At 49.9% G+C, this 13,376-nt stretch overlaps 1 protein-coding gene across 13 annotated transcripts in view; it reads left to right on the forward strand.

The window, feature by feature from the left end:
* The first annotated feature begins 852 nt into the window (after positions 1-852).
* The window catches only part of TLE3 (TLE family member 3, transcriptional corepressor), a 49,960-nt gene continuing 37,436 nt past the window's right edge, over positions 853-13,376 (forward strand). For all 13 annotated transcript variants that reach the window (XM_067555471.1, XM_067555474.1, XM_067555477.1 and 10 more), the window contains exons 1-4: positions 853-2,462; positions 2,837-2,937; positions 3,593-3,656; positions 4,785-4,829. In XM_067555471.1, the coding sequence (XP_067411572.1) occupies positions 2,439-2,462; positions 2,837-2,937; positions 3,593-3,656; positions 4,785-4,829 (234 nt within the window). In that variant the 5' untranslated portion in view covers positions 853-2,438. The remainder of the gene's footprint in view (positions 2,463-2,836; positions 2,938-3,592; positions 3,657-4,784; positions 4,830-13,376) is intronic.

The following is a 13,376-nucleotide window of genomic DNA, read 5'->3' on the forward strand; positions in this document are numbered from 1 at the left end:
GCCGGGGCCCTGCAGCGGGGCAGGGCATTGCCGAGGAGGGGCTGGTGGGAGGCCCTTGGCCCGGGGCTAGGAGCGGTTCTCGGCAGGGCCTGGCCCGCGGGGCGGGACGGCCACAGTCCGGACAAGCGCTGCCCACACCCGTGTTTCTCCGGCCGCAGCGGGGCCGCAGTGCAGCCTCTAATGCCACTGCTGCCCCGGCCCGAGCCCAGCCGGCCTCGGAACGAGCTCCCAGGGGGGCTCCCGGGGGTGGGCCAGGCCCGCGCTTTGCATCAGGTGCTTTCCATCGCCCTGTGTGTGTGTGTGTGTGTGTGTGTGTGTTACCCGGGCCGGGCCGGGCCGGGCGCAGGGAGATGCTCGAAAGCAGAGTGTGAACACGGGGCGCTCAAAGGCTGCTGCAGATAAAACCTGAGCCGTCCCCCCCTCCCCGGCGCTACACTAAGCCGTGCTTTGTAGGGCGTGTAAACCCACCGATGTTCAAATCGGATCGGGTGCGCGTGGAACCGGAATGAGGCGACCCGCGTTCTTCACTCAAGCGGCTCAGCCCGGCGAGCAGCGACGGGGAGGGAGGACACGGGGAGCGATGGCTGAAAGGCGGTTCCCGCTGCGGGAAGCACCAGGGCAGTGTCCCACCCCCCCCCCGCGGAGCATGGCCCATCAAAGGGGCAGTTTGCTCGTCCTGTAGTGCCGGGGGGGGCATCCTGTGCGTCGCCAGCCGCCCGTGGGGGGGGGGGGGGTTCTGTCTCCCCTTTTCTTACTCTTTTGTCACCCTTTGACCGCCCCTGAATCTGCAGCCGTGAAAACATTCGAGCGCGGCTGGGGGTTGCCGGGGATCGAACCGGGCCGCTCGCTGCGGAGGAAGACGCCGGTTCCCAGGCGGCGAGGGAAGCGATCGCTCACTGCCCACGGGGGGTGCCAGCCCCACTCCCCGGGTCACTCACTAAGGGGGCCGGGCAGGACCCCTCGCACAACACAGCACAGCACAACACCCCCGCCTCGCTCTTTGGGTGGGGGCGGGGGGGCTGTGCTCGGGCAGGTCCGCGGCGAGGAGCCCCGCGCTCCGGGGCCTGCCCAGCACGGGTCATTTGCCCGGGGCCCCTGGATGCACCGGCTCTAGACGGATCGCTGCTGCCGAAGGGTCCCGCCCCCCCCCGTTCCGAGCTGGAGGCCGGCTCCAGCCCCACCGAGCCGGCTACCCACGCCTGCCTCGGCGGGTGCGGAGCGCTCCCGCCAGCCCCGGCCCTGAGCTCCGCTCCGCCCGCCTGGCCCGGCCCGGGCCGCTGATTCAAGCCCCCCAGCCGCGGGGCCGGGGCCGGGCGGCGGGTTTGCTACTTTAGTTTCCATCCAGCCTTCTTTCCGACGCAAGAGGGCATTGTGACGTCGCCGGGGCCGGCGCCCATTCGCCGCCCGAGTTCCCCCCGCCCCACGTGGGCTCCCCGCGCTGCCATTGGCCCGGCCCGGGGACGCTGGCTCTTTTTTTGTTACTCTTCGCTCCCCTATTTGGAGAGGCGCGCGCTCTCTCTCTGTCTCCCTAGCGCGCGGGCGGCAGCAGCAGCAGCAGCAGCAGCAAACCCTCGTGCGGTGTGCGCGGCGCGGCGCCTCCTGCCTGCAGGCTGTGGGTGGCATCGCCGGGGTCCCGGGGCGCGCTGGCCGCGGCCAGAGAGGGGCAAGGCAAGGCAAGGCAAGGGGGGGGATCCGGCCGCCGTTGCAGCCTGGGGAGCAGCATGGTTTCTCCGCCCCGCTCGGGGATCCCGTCGGCTTGAAGCCGCCCGGCTGGATTCCGCCTGGTGGGAAAGCAGCAGCAGCAGCAGCAGCTGAGCGCCCGCCGCCGCCGGGCTGTGGAGTTATGGGGCCGGCCAGGATCTGAGTCGACGACCGCCCCCCACCCACCCTCGCCGGGATCGCGGCGGGCGGACCCCGCCTGGCGCTTCTCCTGCCGGCCACACACACACGCCTCGCCCGGGAAGAAGGCGGCTGCCGGCGGGGGGGGGCGGGGGCTTCTTCTGTCCCGGAGGATTTGGGATTTCCTCGCAGGGAAGGAGGGGGGGGGATCTTGGCAAGCGACGAGGAGCCCCGGTGCTTTGGGTGCTTTGCTGCGGGCCCGGCGGCCTTGGGGGGCCGGAGCCCGGGGGAAGGCAGCCCCCCCCCCCCGGTCCAGCCGCATGCAGGATGCCTAGGAGCGGCCCCGGGGTCGCGCCAGCCGCCACGTGCGCCGCCCGCTCGAGGAGAGCCCGGCTCCTGCTGCCGGGGCCGGCCAGGCGCACCGAGCCCGCCCGCTAGACTCACCCAGCCGGCCCGGCCCGGCCCGGCCCGGCGCTCCGCCGCCTCCTTTGTTCCGGGGCAGCTGCGGGGCCAAGCCGCTGCCGGGGCCGGCCTCGCCCGAGAGAGGAGACGACGCTTGGCGGGGGCGGGGGTGTCTCGGCGGCCGGCGAACCCCTGCGATGTACCCCCAAGGCAGGCACCCGGTGAGTCCCCGCCGCCCCCGGACGCGCCTTGGCCCCTTTCTCTTGCCCCCCCCCTTATCTCCCCCGGGGGGGAGGGGTGGGTGTGTAAATCCGCCCGTGCATCGCGGTGACGCTGGTGCTCCATTGGGACTGGGGTCCCCCACTCCCCCCGAACCAAGCCGGGGAGCAGCCAGCGGGGGGAGGGGGCTCTCCCAGTGCCCCGCTTCCAGGGATCCAGCCAGGGAAACTTCGGGGGGGGGGTCTCAGTCCTCTGCTGGAGCCTGTTTATTGGGGGGGGGGGGGGGTCGGAGGCTGGCTTCTCGGGCAGCTAGTGCCGGGCAAGGCATCTCCCCGCCGTCTGTAAAGCGCTTCCTTTCTTCTCTGTGTCCCCCCAGGCTCCCCACCAGCCTGGGCAGCCGGGCTTCAAATTCACAGTGGCTGAATCCTGCGATCGGATTAAGGATGAATTCCAGTTTTTGCAAGCCCAGTATCACAGGTAACCGCTCCGCTGCTGGCCTCCCCCCCCCCCCCTCCTCACAAAGGTTAAATGTTTAATGACAGATTTTAAGTGCACACTAGAGCATGTATTAAAATGTCTTTAGAAGAACAATTTATGACTCTGTGTTGACTAGCATCAATCGCCACCCAAGGCTCCTTTTGTTCCTCCCTGTTTGTCATTTCGGAACTGCCCCAGATTTTAACCCTCTGTCTCCTGAGCTCATCCGGAGAGCTGCAGCAACCCCCCTCCAAATCCCTGCTGCCTGGAGCCTTTATTTGTCACCCAGGGGCTTTCCCCCCCGTTGATCGGTTCCTAGAACCCTCTCTCCTCCCCTAGCTTCCTGCTTTGCAGTGCAGAATCCCGCAAGGAACAAAAATTATCCTCTGGCTTTGCTAAAATTTCCCATCTTTCCAGACTTCTGCTAACCTCTGCTGATTGAGCAGAAACCTGGCAGTTTTAAGGGGTAATTTTCAGAAGCTATTAAAAAAAACAACAAAAAACCCTGCTGATCTTGGGTGGCGTATTTCTAAGAAGTGTTACTCAAGATGGGCAGTGCTTCTCTTTCTTTCTCCCTCCCCCCCCCCCCCACCGTCTTGTCACTTCCATCACTGCGGGATCTTAAATATATATTTATTCTGTTTTATCCTCTTAGTCTTAAAGTGGAGTATGATAAGCTTGCGAACGAGAAGACCGAAATGCAGCGCCATTATGTTATGGTAAGAGACTTTAATCAGATTTCGCCTCAGACTGCGAATGGCATGGGCCAATAATGGAGCAGTTAGATGGGCAAGGGGCTGGTGGTGATGGGATGCCCTTAAAATGAATATTGGCCCATTCAGAACCAGTTGTCTTCATTCTGTAGCCTGCTTGATAGTTCTGATCTCTAAACATTACACCTGTCCTTTCAGTGTTATCTGGCTGGCTAGTTGTGAACCGGCCTCTAAGGAGATGTATATAAAGGGTACTTTTGGTGGCCAGTCTCTGCCTGCCCTGTTTTGACAGGAGCTGATCATCTTGTGTCTCCTGCTGTGTTTGCTGTCCTTAGACACAAGCCAGATATTTGATAAAGACTTAAAAAGATTGGAAACCTAATACAAGTCTCCTGTTAACCCTCTCCACTGTCTCTCCCACAGAGGATTTTGAGGCAGGCATTCTGCTGACTCTGTATCACAGAGTCCATGTCTGTATCGTTGCCTAGTTAAAACTTCAGTCCCCGGTAGAAGGCATTTTGCAGCATTCTGACCCTGGAGTGTTTGGATTAAGTTCTGATGTTAGGAGCCAGGGGTCAGACTGCTCCTTGTTTTGCCTGAGGCCAGGGAAGGCCTGTTACCACATCATCTTTCTGAGTCCCTTTGAGGAAAGTGGATTCTTTTGTTGCTACAGAAATCTTTTCAGTCTAGTTGCATTAAAGGGGCCATAGGTGAGATGATTCTCTTTATTTGCATTTCGAATCAATTCAGCGTGACCAGTGCTCATTTTCGGAGCATGCGGGAAGAGCGTAGGTCTGCTCCCTGATTCTGAAGGAAGAGATGTAGGACGTAGTGCAGAAAGAACTCTGAAAGTATAAAGCATGAGAGGTTTGCCCCACGGCAGTGTATTAACTCTTCACACACAGCTCTGCTGTTCTTTGTTTCTTCTAACTAGCTTCTGGGGAGAAGATGGGGAAAAAAAAAAAGTATTCTCTTGTTAAATGTGTGCTAGTTAAGCCCTACGCTCACGGCTATAATGATTTGAAATTTCCTCATCTAATATGCTTTAAGCCCAGTTCTGGGTATGATGCTTTTCTGGTAAAGGTCTTGTGTGAAATTAAGGAAAATCTTTTCTCTCTTTGGCTTTTTTTCCAGTACTATGAAATGTCGTATGGTTTGAATATTGAAATGCACAAACAGGTGAGTGATTCTGCTCCCTCTCCTGTCTCCCTCCCTTCATCCTTGAAAATGAAGGTCTGAGTCTGGTAAATAAGAGCTAACTGCTCAAATCGCTGGTGTTATGCCAGTGTGGTGCTGTTGACCACGAGTCTAGATGAAATTAGGTTGATGGAGATCCCCCAATTTTGTCTATGTGAGGAGAGAGTTCAGATTCTTTTAATTTGTTTACAAGGGGTGATGAAAGCAACGCTGTGAACATCGCCTACTGAGATGTGTACCTGGATTAGGACATCTTGTGTATATGATTAAACATGAAAAACACAGCTAATTAATACAGACTGTTGGTGCAACTCAACAGTCTTTCAGGTCAGACTTCTAATTAATACACCACTGGAATGTCTGACTTAGGAACAAATTGTCTTCTCGGATATTGGTATCCACTCCAGTGTGGCTCAAAGCCACGTTTCAGGGCCTCCATCTGGAAAGTGAAGAAATGTTTGCAGCTTTTGTCTGCTCTAATGTATAACTTGCCTAAAGGAAAAACATGAAGGACTGTGGCAGAATGTGATGTGCTACCTTGATAAGATTAAAGCTAAAGAGCCTAAAGGCTGGGCACATGATGGTAAAACTTAAAGGAATGAAGTTATTATTGAGATTAGACCTGATTATTTGTGTTGCTGCTGCTTATTGGTTTTAAAAGTGGTTCTAAGAACTTAAGAAAGATATAAGGTGACATCTTTTGCAATTCATGAATCAAACCAATGAGACTCAAGTGTTTTTGTTAATGTGTAAATCCTGTGGACCCTCTCCTACATAACAAGGTACTGCCAGCGGGCTAGATAATACACTTAATTTAAATACAGAGGTATGTACTTTCGTATTTATATCTTTTCTCACCTTCAGTTCATACAGACTTGCTAGGTATATATAATTTTTAAATAGTGACAAAAATAGCTAAGTGTTTAGTCCTGCAAAATTTCTCCTTCCCAGGCTGACTATCCATACCTTTTTCCTTTTGCTGCTGCCACTCTGACAGGCAATAATCCTGTGATTTACCGACCTGTTTTGATAGTTTATTTGTATTCATCTGTGAAAGAGCTGTATATTAGCTAGTATAGCCTCGTCTTCTTTAAATAGCAACCTGTGTAGGGGGAAGTGCAAAGAACGGTGAGATGCTCTGATTGATTTAGTGGTGGGGTGCTTTGGGGAGCCTATGGCATTTTTTGGTCAAAGATACCTGTAAGGATAGCATTTCTAGGTAGATCTCTTTGGGTGATAGACTCCTTTTGGTGCACAGTTGTTTCCCATTGCAATGGGAGTTGTATGCATCTATCAAGAGGAAAATAGACTCTGAACATTTTTATGGGTATACATTTAAGGAGAAGAACAAAGCAAAACATGCTGCTTTCATTACAGGACGTGTTTTGCCTATACAACTTACTGTAGAATTCTTTTCCTCTCTTGGAAATCTCAGGATGTATTGAACTAAGATGCCAAAGTACTGTATTCAGTTCTTTGCTCTTTTCCCTCTTATGTTCAAAGTCTCTGAAACCCGCAGAACTTGCCTAAACATAAAGTGTATACCCCACCAGTGAGTGTTGCTGACTACAACCTGGCCATATGAAAGGATCTGATTCAATAATGACTGTCAGGAAACTTGTGGGAGTGGGGGACAGGAGAGGAGAAGGAAGGGGGTGGAAATGACACCTCACAGCTTCTCCAGGCTCGCCTGGCCTCTGTGAGATGCAGATTGGACAGTTAGTTCTCCATCCTGGCCTCCAGTCTGTAATGCAGTGAAATAAAACGAAACCCACCTTCTTTAGCAGTGGTTCGTGAGGCAGAGTATTTGAGGTGTTCATTACAGTTCTTCTCTTTAAAATGCCTAGTGGCAGAACTGTGCGGTGGAGTTGCTGGTCCTGTGTTTACTGTAACGTTGCAAACAATGTTGTGGTTTGTGTTTTTGCAAGAGAGTAAAAGGGCCCGCTGTCCTTTGGTGGAATTTTGCATTGTGTGATGTAGTGGTGCTGTTACAATGCAACAATGTTAATTATGTACAAGTGTTTACATCTTGGGGCACCATTCTAGCAGGGACGTCTGTGTGTATCTGGTGTTCCCTGTCTTGTGTTCCACCATTTTCTAAATAAGAAAATTCTTCAAGTGTTTCCTGGGTGGAACTTTTCCTGACTGCTTTTGTCATCCCTGCTGGCATCGTGTGCAGTAACCTCATACTAGAATTGAGGAGGTTCTGTGAGATGAAGCTGGTTTTGTTGTTTGATCACCAATGATGTGCTTGGTGCTGCAGAAAAACAGAGCCACCATCCCTTCTTAGACTGTATTTGTTCATTTCAGCTACTATTTTCTGCATCTCAGAGCTGAGTGAAATGAGCAAAGGGGGCACCAGGGGGATGGAGGGCGTGAGAACGCAGAGCAGAGAAGAGCAAGTCTAATCTAAAAGGGTTTGTCACTCTTCCTGACTGCAAGGGCTTCACAAAATAAATCCTACCACTAATTGCAGTGTGGGTCTTGGGTGCATCTGGTGGAGGGTGGCTAGTCCTGAACAAACAAGTTTATCAGCTGACCTGTTTAGCGGTTGACTTGTGTTTATCTGCACACAATCAAGTAGACTGGAGTACTTGAATTATTCATGCCGTGTCCTGCCCTCCAGACTTGACTGCTTGTGATTACATCTGCCTGAGACAAACACTGATGGATACTTCATCTTTAAGCAAAATGGGATTGCCTGTCGGTAGGCTTATATAACAGATTATCTCTTCTACATTGAATATTAAAAGTGTGTGTGTCTGTCTTTTCTCTTTACCAAATCACCAAGTGAAATAAGAATAAAGGTAATTTCATAAATGGCTCCATAGGCTATATGGGAGGAATTATAAGTGACCACTCACTCTATTGCATGTAATTCAGGGAATTTCTCTGAGTGTTTGCCACAATCTTTTGTGGTGAATAAAGTGCTATGTTACCCAAATTCAATCTTCTGAAATACCAGAGTAGGATTTAAGTATATAGTTGCTGCCCAGTCAGTTTTACAGGTATTTTCTTTTTCTTTCTGTCATCTGTTTTGAATTGCATCCATTTTATTGGTCCAGTTTTGCTTTTATGGTCTGGAAAGATTTGGTTGAAATAATCTAATTGAATAATCCAGAAAAGCAAATAATCACATGTTGGGAGACAGAACACTTAGTGGTAAATAACCCTAGGTTCCGGTTTCAATGGCTAAAAGCTCAGCACATAAGCATTTCTTGTGTTTAGAGTTCAACTCTTAAGACACTGGCTTTGGAACACATTTTAACCATATTGACACTTTCATGAGAGAATCCCGCCTCTTGAATATTCCAAGAACACTGTATACTTCATCATCCTTGTTAGCAAGGCGTGCCAGATAATAACTTGCTAAACACTTGAGAAGCCAAGGAACTGCTTAGTGTGATGCTTTCTGACATTTTAAGGTAGAAACAAATAGTTTCCAGCTATTTTAACCCTTCATGACAGCTTGCTCATGAATTCCCATGTTTAACTCCTGGTGGTGGTTTTGTATTAATGTCAGGAATGCTGGCAGCAGATCTAAAGGTACCTGTTTTGAACTTTAGGGGATAAAGTAGCCTTGTTTGCCTTCTGCTGCTGATAATTCCATAATGACTAGTTGTGGCCCGCCCCTCCACACCCCCTCCCTGAATTTAATTCTCATCAGTGCAGCTCTCCACTTTGCTAATAATGATACCAGCCGCAAATAGCTTTCAACATGCCATTGACAGCCTGCTTGGAGAGAGCACTTGAAATAGTGCTAGACAGCTGAAAGTACCCATAATTGTGTACCAGAGTGAGAACCACACTGCTGAAGGGCCTTATTTTCATGTGCTTAGAGACAATATCCTGGTTTCAACAAATGCTTCTAGTGCTTCACAGGCAGTATTTATTCACCCCTCCCTCTTTGATTAAGGTTTCAAGGGGTGGGAGGGCATAGATGGCAACAAAAATCCCTGATTACTGAAGAGCAAATGATATAAAATTAGACCAGTCTGAATTGTACGCTGTGGGTAATTGAGAATGTTTTGCTAAGTTAGACCTTTCCTTTCAACAAAGAAGAGAACTTGGCTTCACTTAAACCGGAGAAACTCCACGGTTAGACGGAAAGATCGTTTTGTAAGAGTTTTTTTTCTTGTGGGCATCTTTTTGTCTCCTTTGTTAGTCACTGAATAGCAGTGCCACGGACAACGTGGCAAGCAGAACGTCCCTAGTAATCCGTGGGTTTTAAAGGGTTTAAACGCCAGGTTGCAATCTGCTCTAGAAAAAGCCAATATTTTGGCAGACCCTTCTTAAAATTGTGACTAGTAAAAGAAAATGGACTGAAGTCTGTCCTCAGTTGTATACATATGACAATCCCTTCCCTCCCCCCCAACCCTGATTGAATTCAGTGAGGGACTTTTGGTGTGTAAGCTTAGAGTTTGGTCTATCCTGTATTTAGTGTCTTCGGATTCCTTTGGCAAACTTGAGCCAAAATAGGTCCACCAAAAATAAGCTATTTTGAACCTCCTTGCAGTGATTTAAACTTATAAAGTGCATCCCATCAATGCATAGGGCGGCTCACAGTCAAATACATGGAGCAATGCATTCAGGTGCTTGTATTCAAAGTACAGCACGCCCTAATGTGTTTGAAAAATAGCTACTGGGCGTGCACGTTAGCTGCTTTTCGTAACTTCAGTTAAGTATCAAAATTCCACACAGCGTACTCCTCCCTGGGGCAACTCCATCGACGTCAGCGGAGATACCCCAAGGATGTATTTATGGTATGCTAAAATCCTGTCCCTTTGCAGTCAGAATTTTTGCAGTAAGATGCAAAGTGATGCCATGTCCCTCTGGGAGGAGAATCTGCGGTGATGTTCGAGCAGTCCAGCTTGGGTACCTTCACTGGTTGCGTAATGCTAACCTGCTATATTCTTACCACAGAAAAATCTGAGACTAATTGACTTGGCGATATGATTGTTCATACGCTGTTGGGCAAGACAGCGGTAGGGATTGCACTGGAATTGTTTGGGTTGGAGCCATGGATGGCTTGGAGGTGCGTTGTAGCCGAGTGGATTGATTTAAATCAAGGCGATTTAAATCACCAAGAAAATAACTGATTTAAATCTTGTTCCCCACTGATACATCTTCATATATTTCTTAAACAGTGGTGCAAATCTGATCACTAAAACGTTAATTTACCACTCAATTCAGCATTTTACAACATCGAGGAGGGTATACTTTGTGTAATTTATTTTTTTTTTAAGATAACTTGGTTTTTATTAATTTAGGAAATAGTACATAAAACTCATCAAGCTGCAGATGCAGCAGCAGTACATTAGGAATGGTCAGAACTAAATCACACACACAGACACACCACCACCTATATTTTATTAAACTAAATCTTAAATGTTACATACATGTTTCACATTCGCAGTTGCAGCAGTCTCCTGAGTTGCCGGCTGACGGCTGTCCTTAAACTTTTTTTTTTTTTTTAATTTTCAAGTTTTATTAACTCTAACAGACAAGTCATCACAACACTAAATGTACGCTGTCCTTAACACTTCTACAACTAGCTCTCATCTTTCCCACTCCCACTGTCATTATTATTCATAGACTGAAACAGAAATACGAGTGTTCCTGCTTTTTCAACTCCCTGTCCATTTCTTGGCTTTGAGTGAATAATACCAAACGATGAAAATATTCTCTCTGTGCCTGCAGAGGAAGCTACTGCTGTGAAAAGTTGGCTTAGCAACTGAAGGAACTCTGTTTCAAGGTGCCTGGCTAATGATTTCCACCAATTCAGGGGAGTGACTTTGTTCAAAACATCATCAGTAAACATGTACTATTTAAATGGTTCCGCTCCAGCCCTGAAAGTTATGATGACTGGCATAACTGAGGAGTGATTTTGTGATGCCCATGCCATGGCAGCAGCATCTTCTTCAGAAGTTAGGCATCTACCTTTATATCTGGGGTTGAGAACGTTCACAAGAAAATGAAGTGGAGTTAGTGCTTGATCCATTCGCTTCTTTATTGCCTGCAGTTTAACTTCCTGGTGAGGTGTTTCTTTCTTCAATGTCTCGAAGTGCCTTCCAAATTTCGACAGCATCAGCAATGCAGCAACGATTTCCCTGAAGGTTAATTAAGACTGTGGATATAGGCTTCAGTGTACTGAGCATATTGTCTACATTCCTCTTTAATCCTGTACTAGATTCTTTGGATGAGATACTTCCATCTATTTTATCACTGTTTCCTTCACAAAGTTTTATGAGACTAGGCCAGTTCTTAATAAATTGTTAAAACAATCAACCACAGAATTCCATCGAACATCTTGAGGGAGAATTAGTTTGGATCCTCCTCTCTCTTCAGTGAAGCTGAAGCAAAGCGATTCTTATGGCAGTATTTTGCGACTTCCAACATTTTCTTTTATTCCTGGAGAGAGACGTACTTAAGTCTTTGGCTAAAAGATGCATTAAATGGACACTGCAGCCATATGTTATTAAGGAGCATCCTTCCGTTTCTTCTTCTAAGTATCTGCTCATCTTTGCCATGTTTGTGGCATTGAGTGAATAATACCAAACGCTGAAAATATTCTCTCTCTGCCTTTAAGACAGTGTCTTAACTAACTCCTCCGCCTCGCTTGGTCCAGCTCCACCACCACAACAGCAATCCTATCCAGCCTGTGTCTGTCTTTGCACATGTGACTTTAGTCTGCTGAGAAACAGAAACTGAAAGCCCAGAACTTCCAAGAAGGAAGAGCTGGTAGTTAGACTGGACAGAGTAGAGCCATTAATTCATTTTTATGAGACTGTTCAGTGTACGTTTAGCAGGTTTGTGATGATTTAATAGTAACTTATATTTTTAAACAAGAGAAAAATTTAGTATTTTATGGATGATTTTTTTAAAAAATCAAAAAAATCGGACTTTTTTTTTTTTTTTTTTAATTTAAAAAAATAAATCCTTGATTTGTATCCACCCTGCATCGTAGGGATGCTCCGACATTATCTGGACTGATGCAGGTAGGGTATCTGCGGGTGGTCAAGCCGGTGGAAGGTTAGATGGTTAGAAATGCAGGGTCGCTTACTTGCACTAAGGTGAAGACGAGGTTTTGGGAAAGGAACCTGATGAGGACAAAGAATGTTATGGGCTTTGGAGTATTGCCACGTCCGTAAGGGCATCCATCCGTACAGTGTAATTACGTTGTCCTGTTACTTGTTTAAACCTCTTATGACAGTGGGTGCAGAAAACCGATTACACTGACAAACAAGGAGCTTCCCAGTGGAGACTCCATTTGTGGCTGTGGTGTAAAGTGCTGCGGGTTCTGGGAGCCCCGTGTAGCCGTTCTGGCCATCTGAAGAGCTGGTGGCTGTAATTTCCCCCTGAGGCACTCGCAGAGGAGTAGCAGGGCTGGCTGCATGTTCTTGACAGGGCAGGATTTATAACTTGTGCAGATGTTCTCTTTTGCCTTCCGCGGCTCCAACGCCCCCTCCCTGGTTATAGCCCTAAACCAGAAAGGGGTCTTGTGTAGAAGGGCAGGTTCCTGGAAGAGGCTGGGGAGAATTAATTCAGATTTAAGACTTGCCTGACTGCTTGGATTTGTCTCTAGGCCTTCGACAGCCCCACGTGAACTTCCCTATGCACCTTTCCCCTCCCACCTGCCCCCAGCCTCTCACTCCCAGCGCCTCCATTCAGCTGAATCTCATTCTCCAAGTCCCTCTGCTGCTGCTGCTCCCCCAGGCTCCCAAAGGCTCTCCCCTCCTCCGGCAGCACTGGGCCCAGCCTCCTCTGCTCCCCTCCTCTTAGAGCCAAGCAGTTCCTTAGAGCTGGTTTCGAGGAGTGGCAGGGTCCAGTGTATTTCCCTGCGGGAGAGGGGCACGGAGAGGAAGGAGTCTAGCCTCCCGTGGAGGGCCTGTTCTCCTCTCTTGGGAACAGTGTATCTGCTCCCTCTGCTCCTTCCCTCTCCCCTCTTCAGAATCAACAGCTGGCTCCTGGGCAGCGGGGTGCCCCCTCCCTCAAGCCCCTGTCTTTGAAACCTGGAGCACCTGAGGTCTGAATTGCACGGCTAAAAACTCCTCTCCCCGGGTAGCCACGCCGGCAGCCCTGCTTCTCCTTGCTGCAGGCGCAGCTGGACGGAGTTCCGTGCGGTCCCCGTGCGTCTGTGTGTCGGGTCCTGGTTTGAGACGCACCCCCTGGATCTCTGGGGTGTGAGCATCTGTGCGTGCGTACCTGCGCAGGCCAGCCCCGCCTGACTGTGTAGAGGCGGCCAATTACCTGCTGCACCGTAGGCCAGGCTGCAGTGGCCGCAGGGTTGCAAAAGATGGCCGTGACACAAGCTTCTGACCCAGGCCTCCGCCCCTCCAGCCGTCTCTGTTCCACCCCAGCAGAGCCGAGTGCTTTGGAGCGTGGGCCAAACTTGCCACTGGCATAAACTGCAGTGGAGTTGTGCCTGTTTACCCCAGCAGCAAGTCTGGCCCTGTGTACGCAGTGATCGCCCATCCGTGGCCGAAACGCAGCTGTCGCTCTGCACTGCTGAGCTGCTGTTCTCGGAAG

The sequence above is a fragment of the Emydura macquarii genome, unplaced genomic scaffold (genome assembly GCF_026122565.2).
Source record: "Emydura macquarii macquarii isolate MOO-44397 ecotype Brisbane River unplaced genomic scaffold, CSIRO-AGI_Emac_v2 contig_1644, whole genome shotgun sequence".
In the NCBI taxonomy this organism is placed as follows: domain Eukaryota; kingdom Metazoa; phylum Chordata; order Testudines; family Chelidae; genus Emydura; species Emydura macquarii.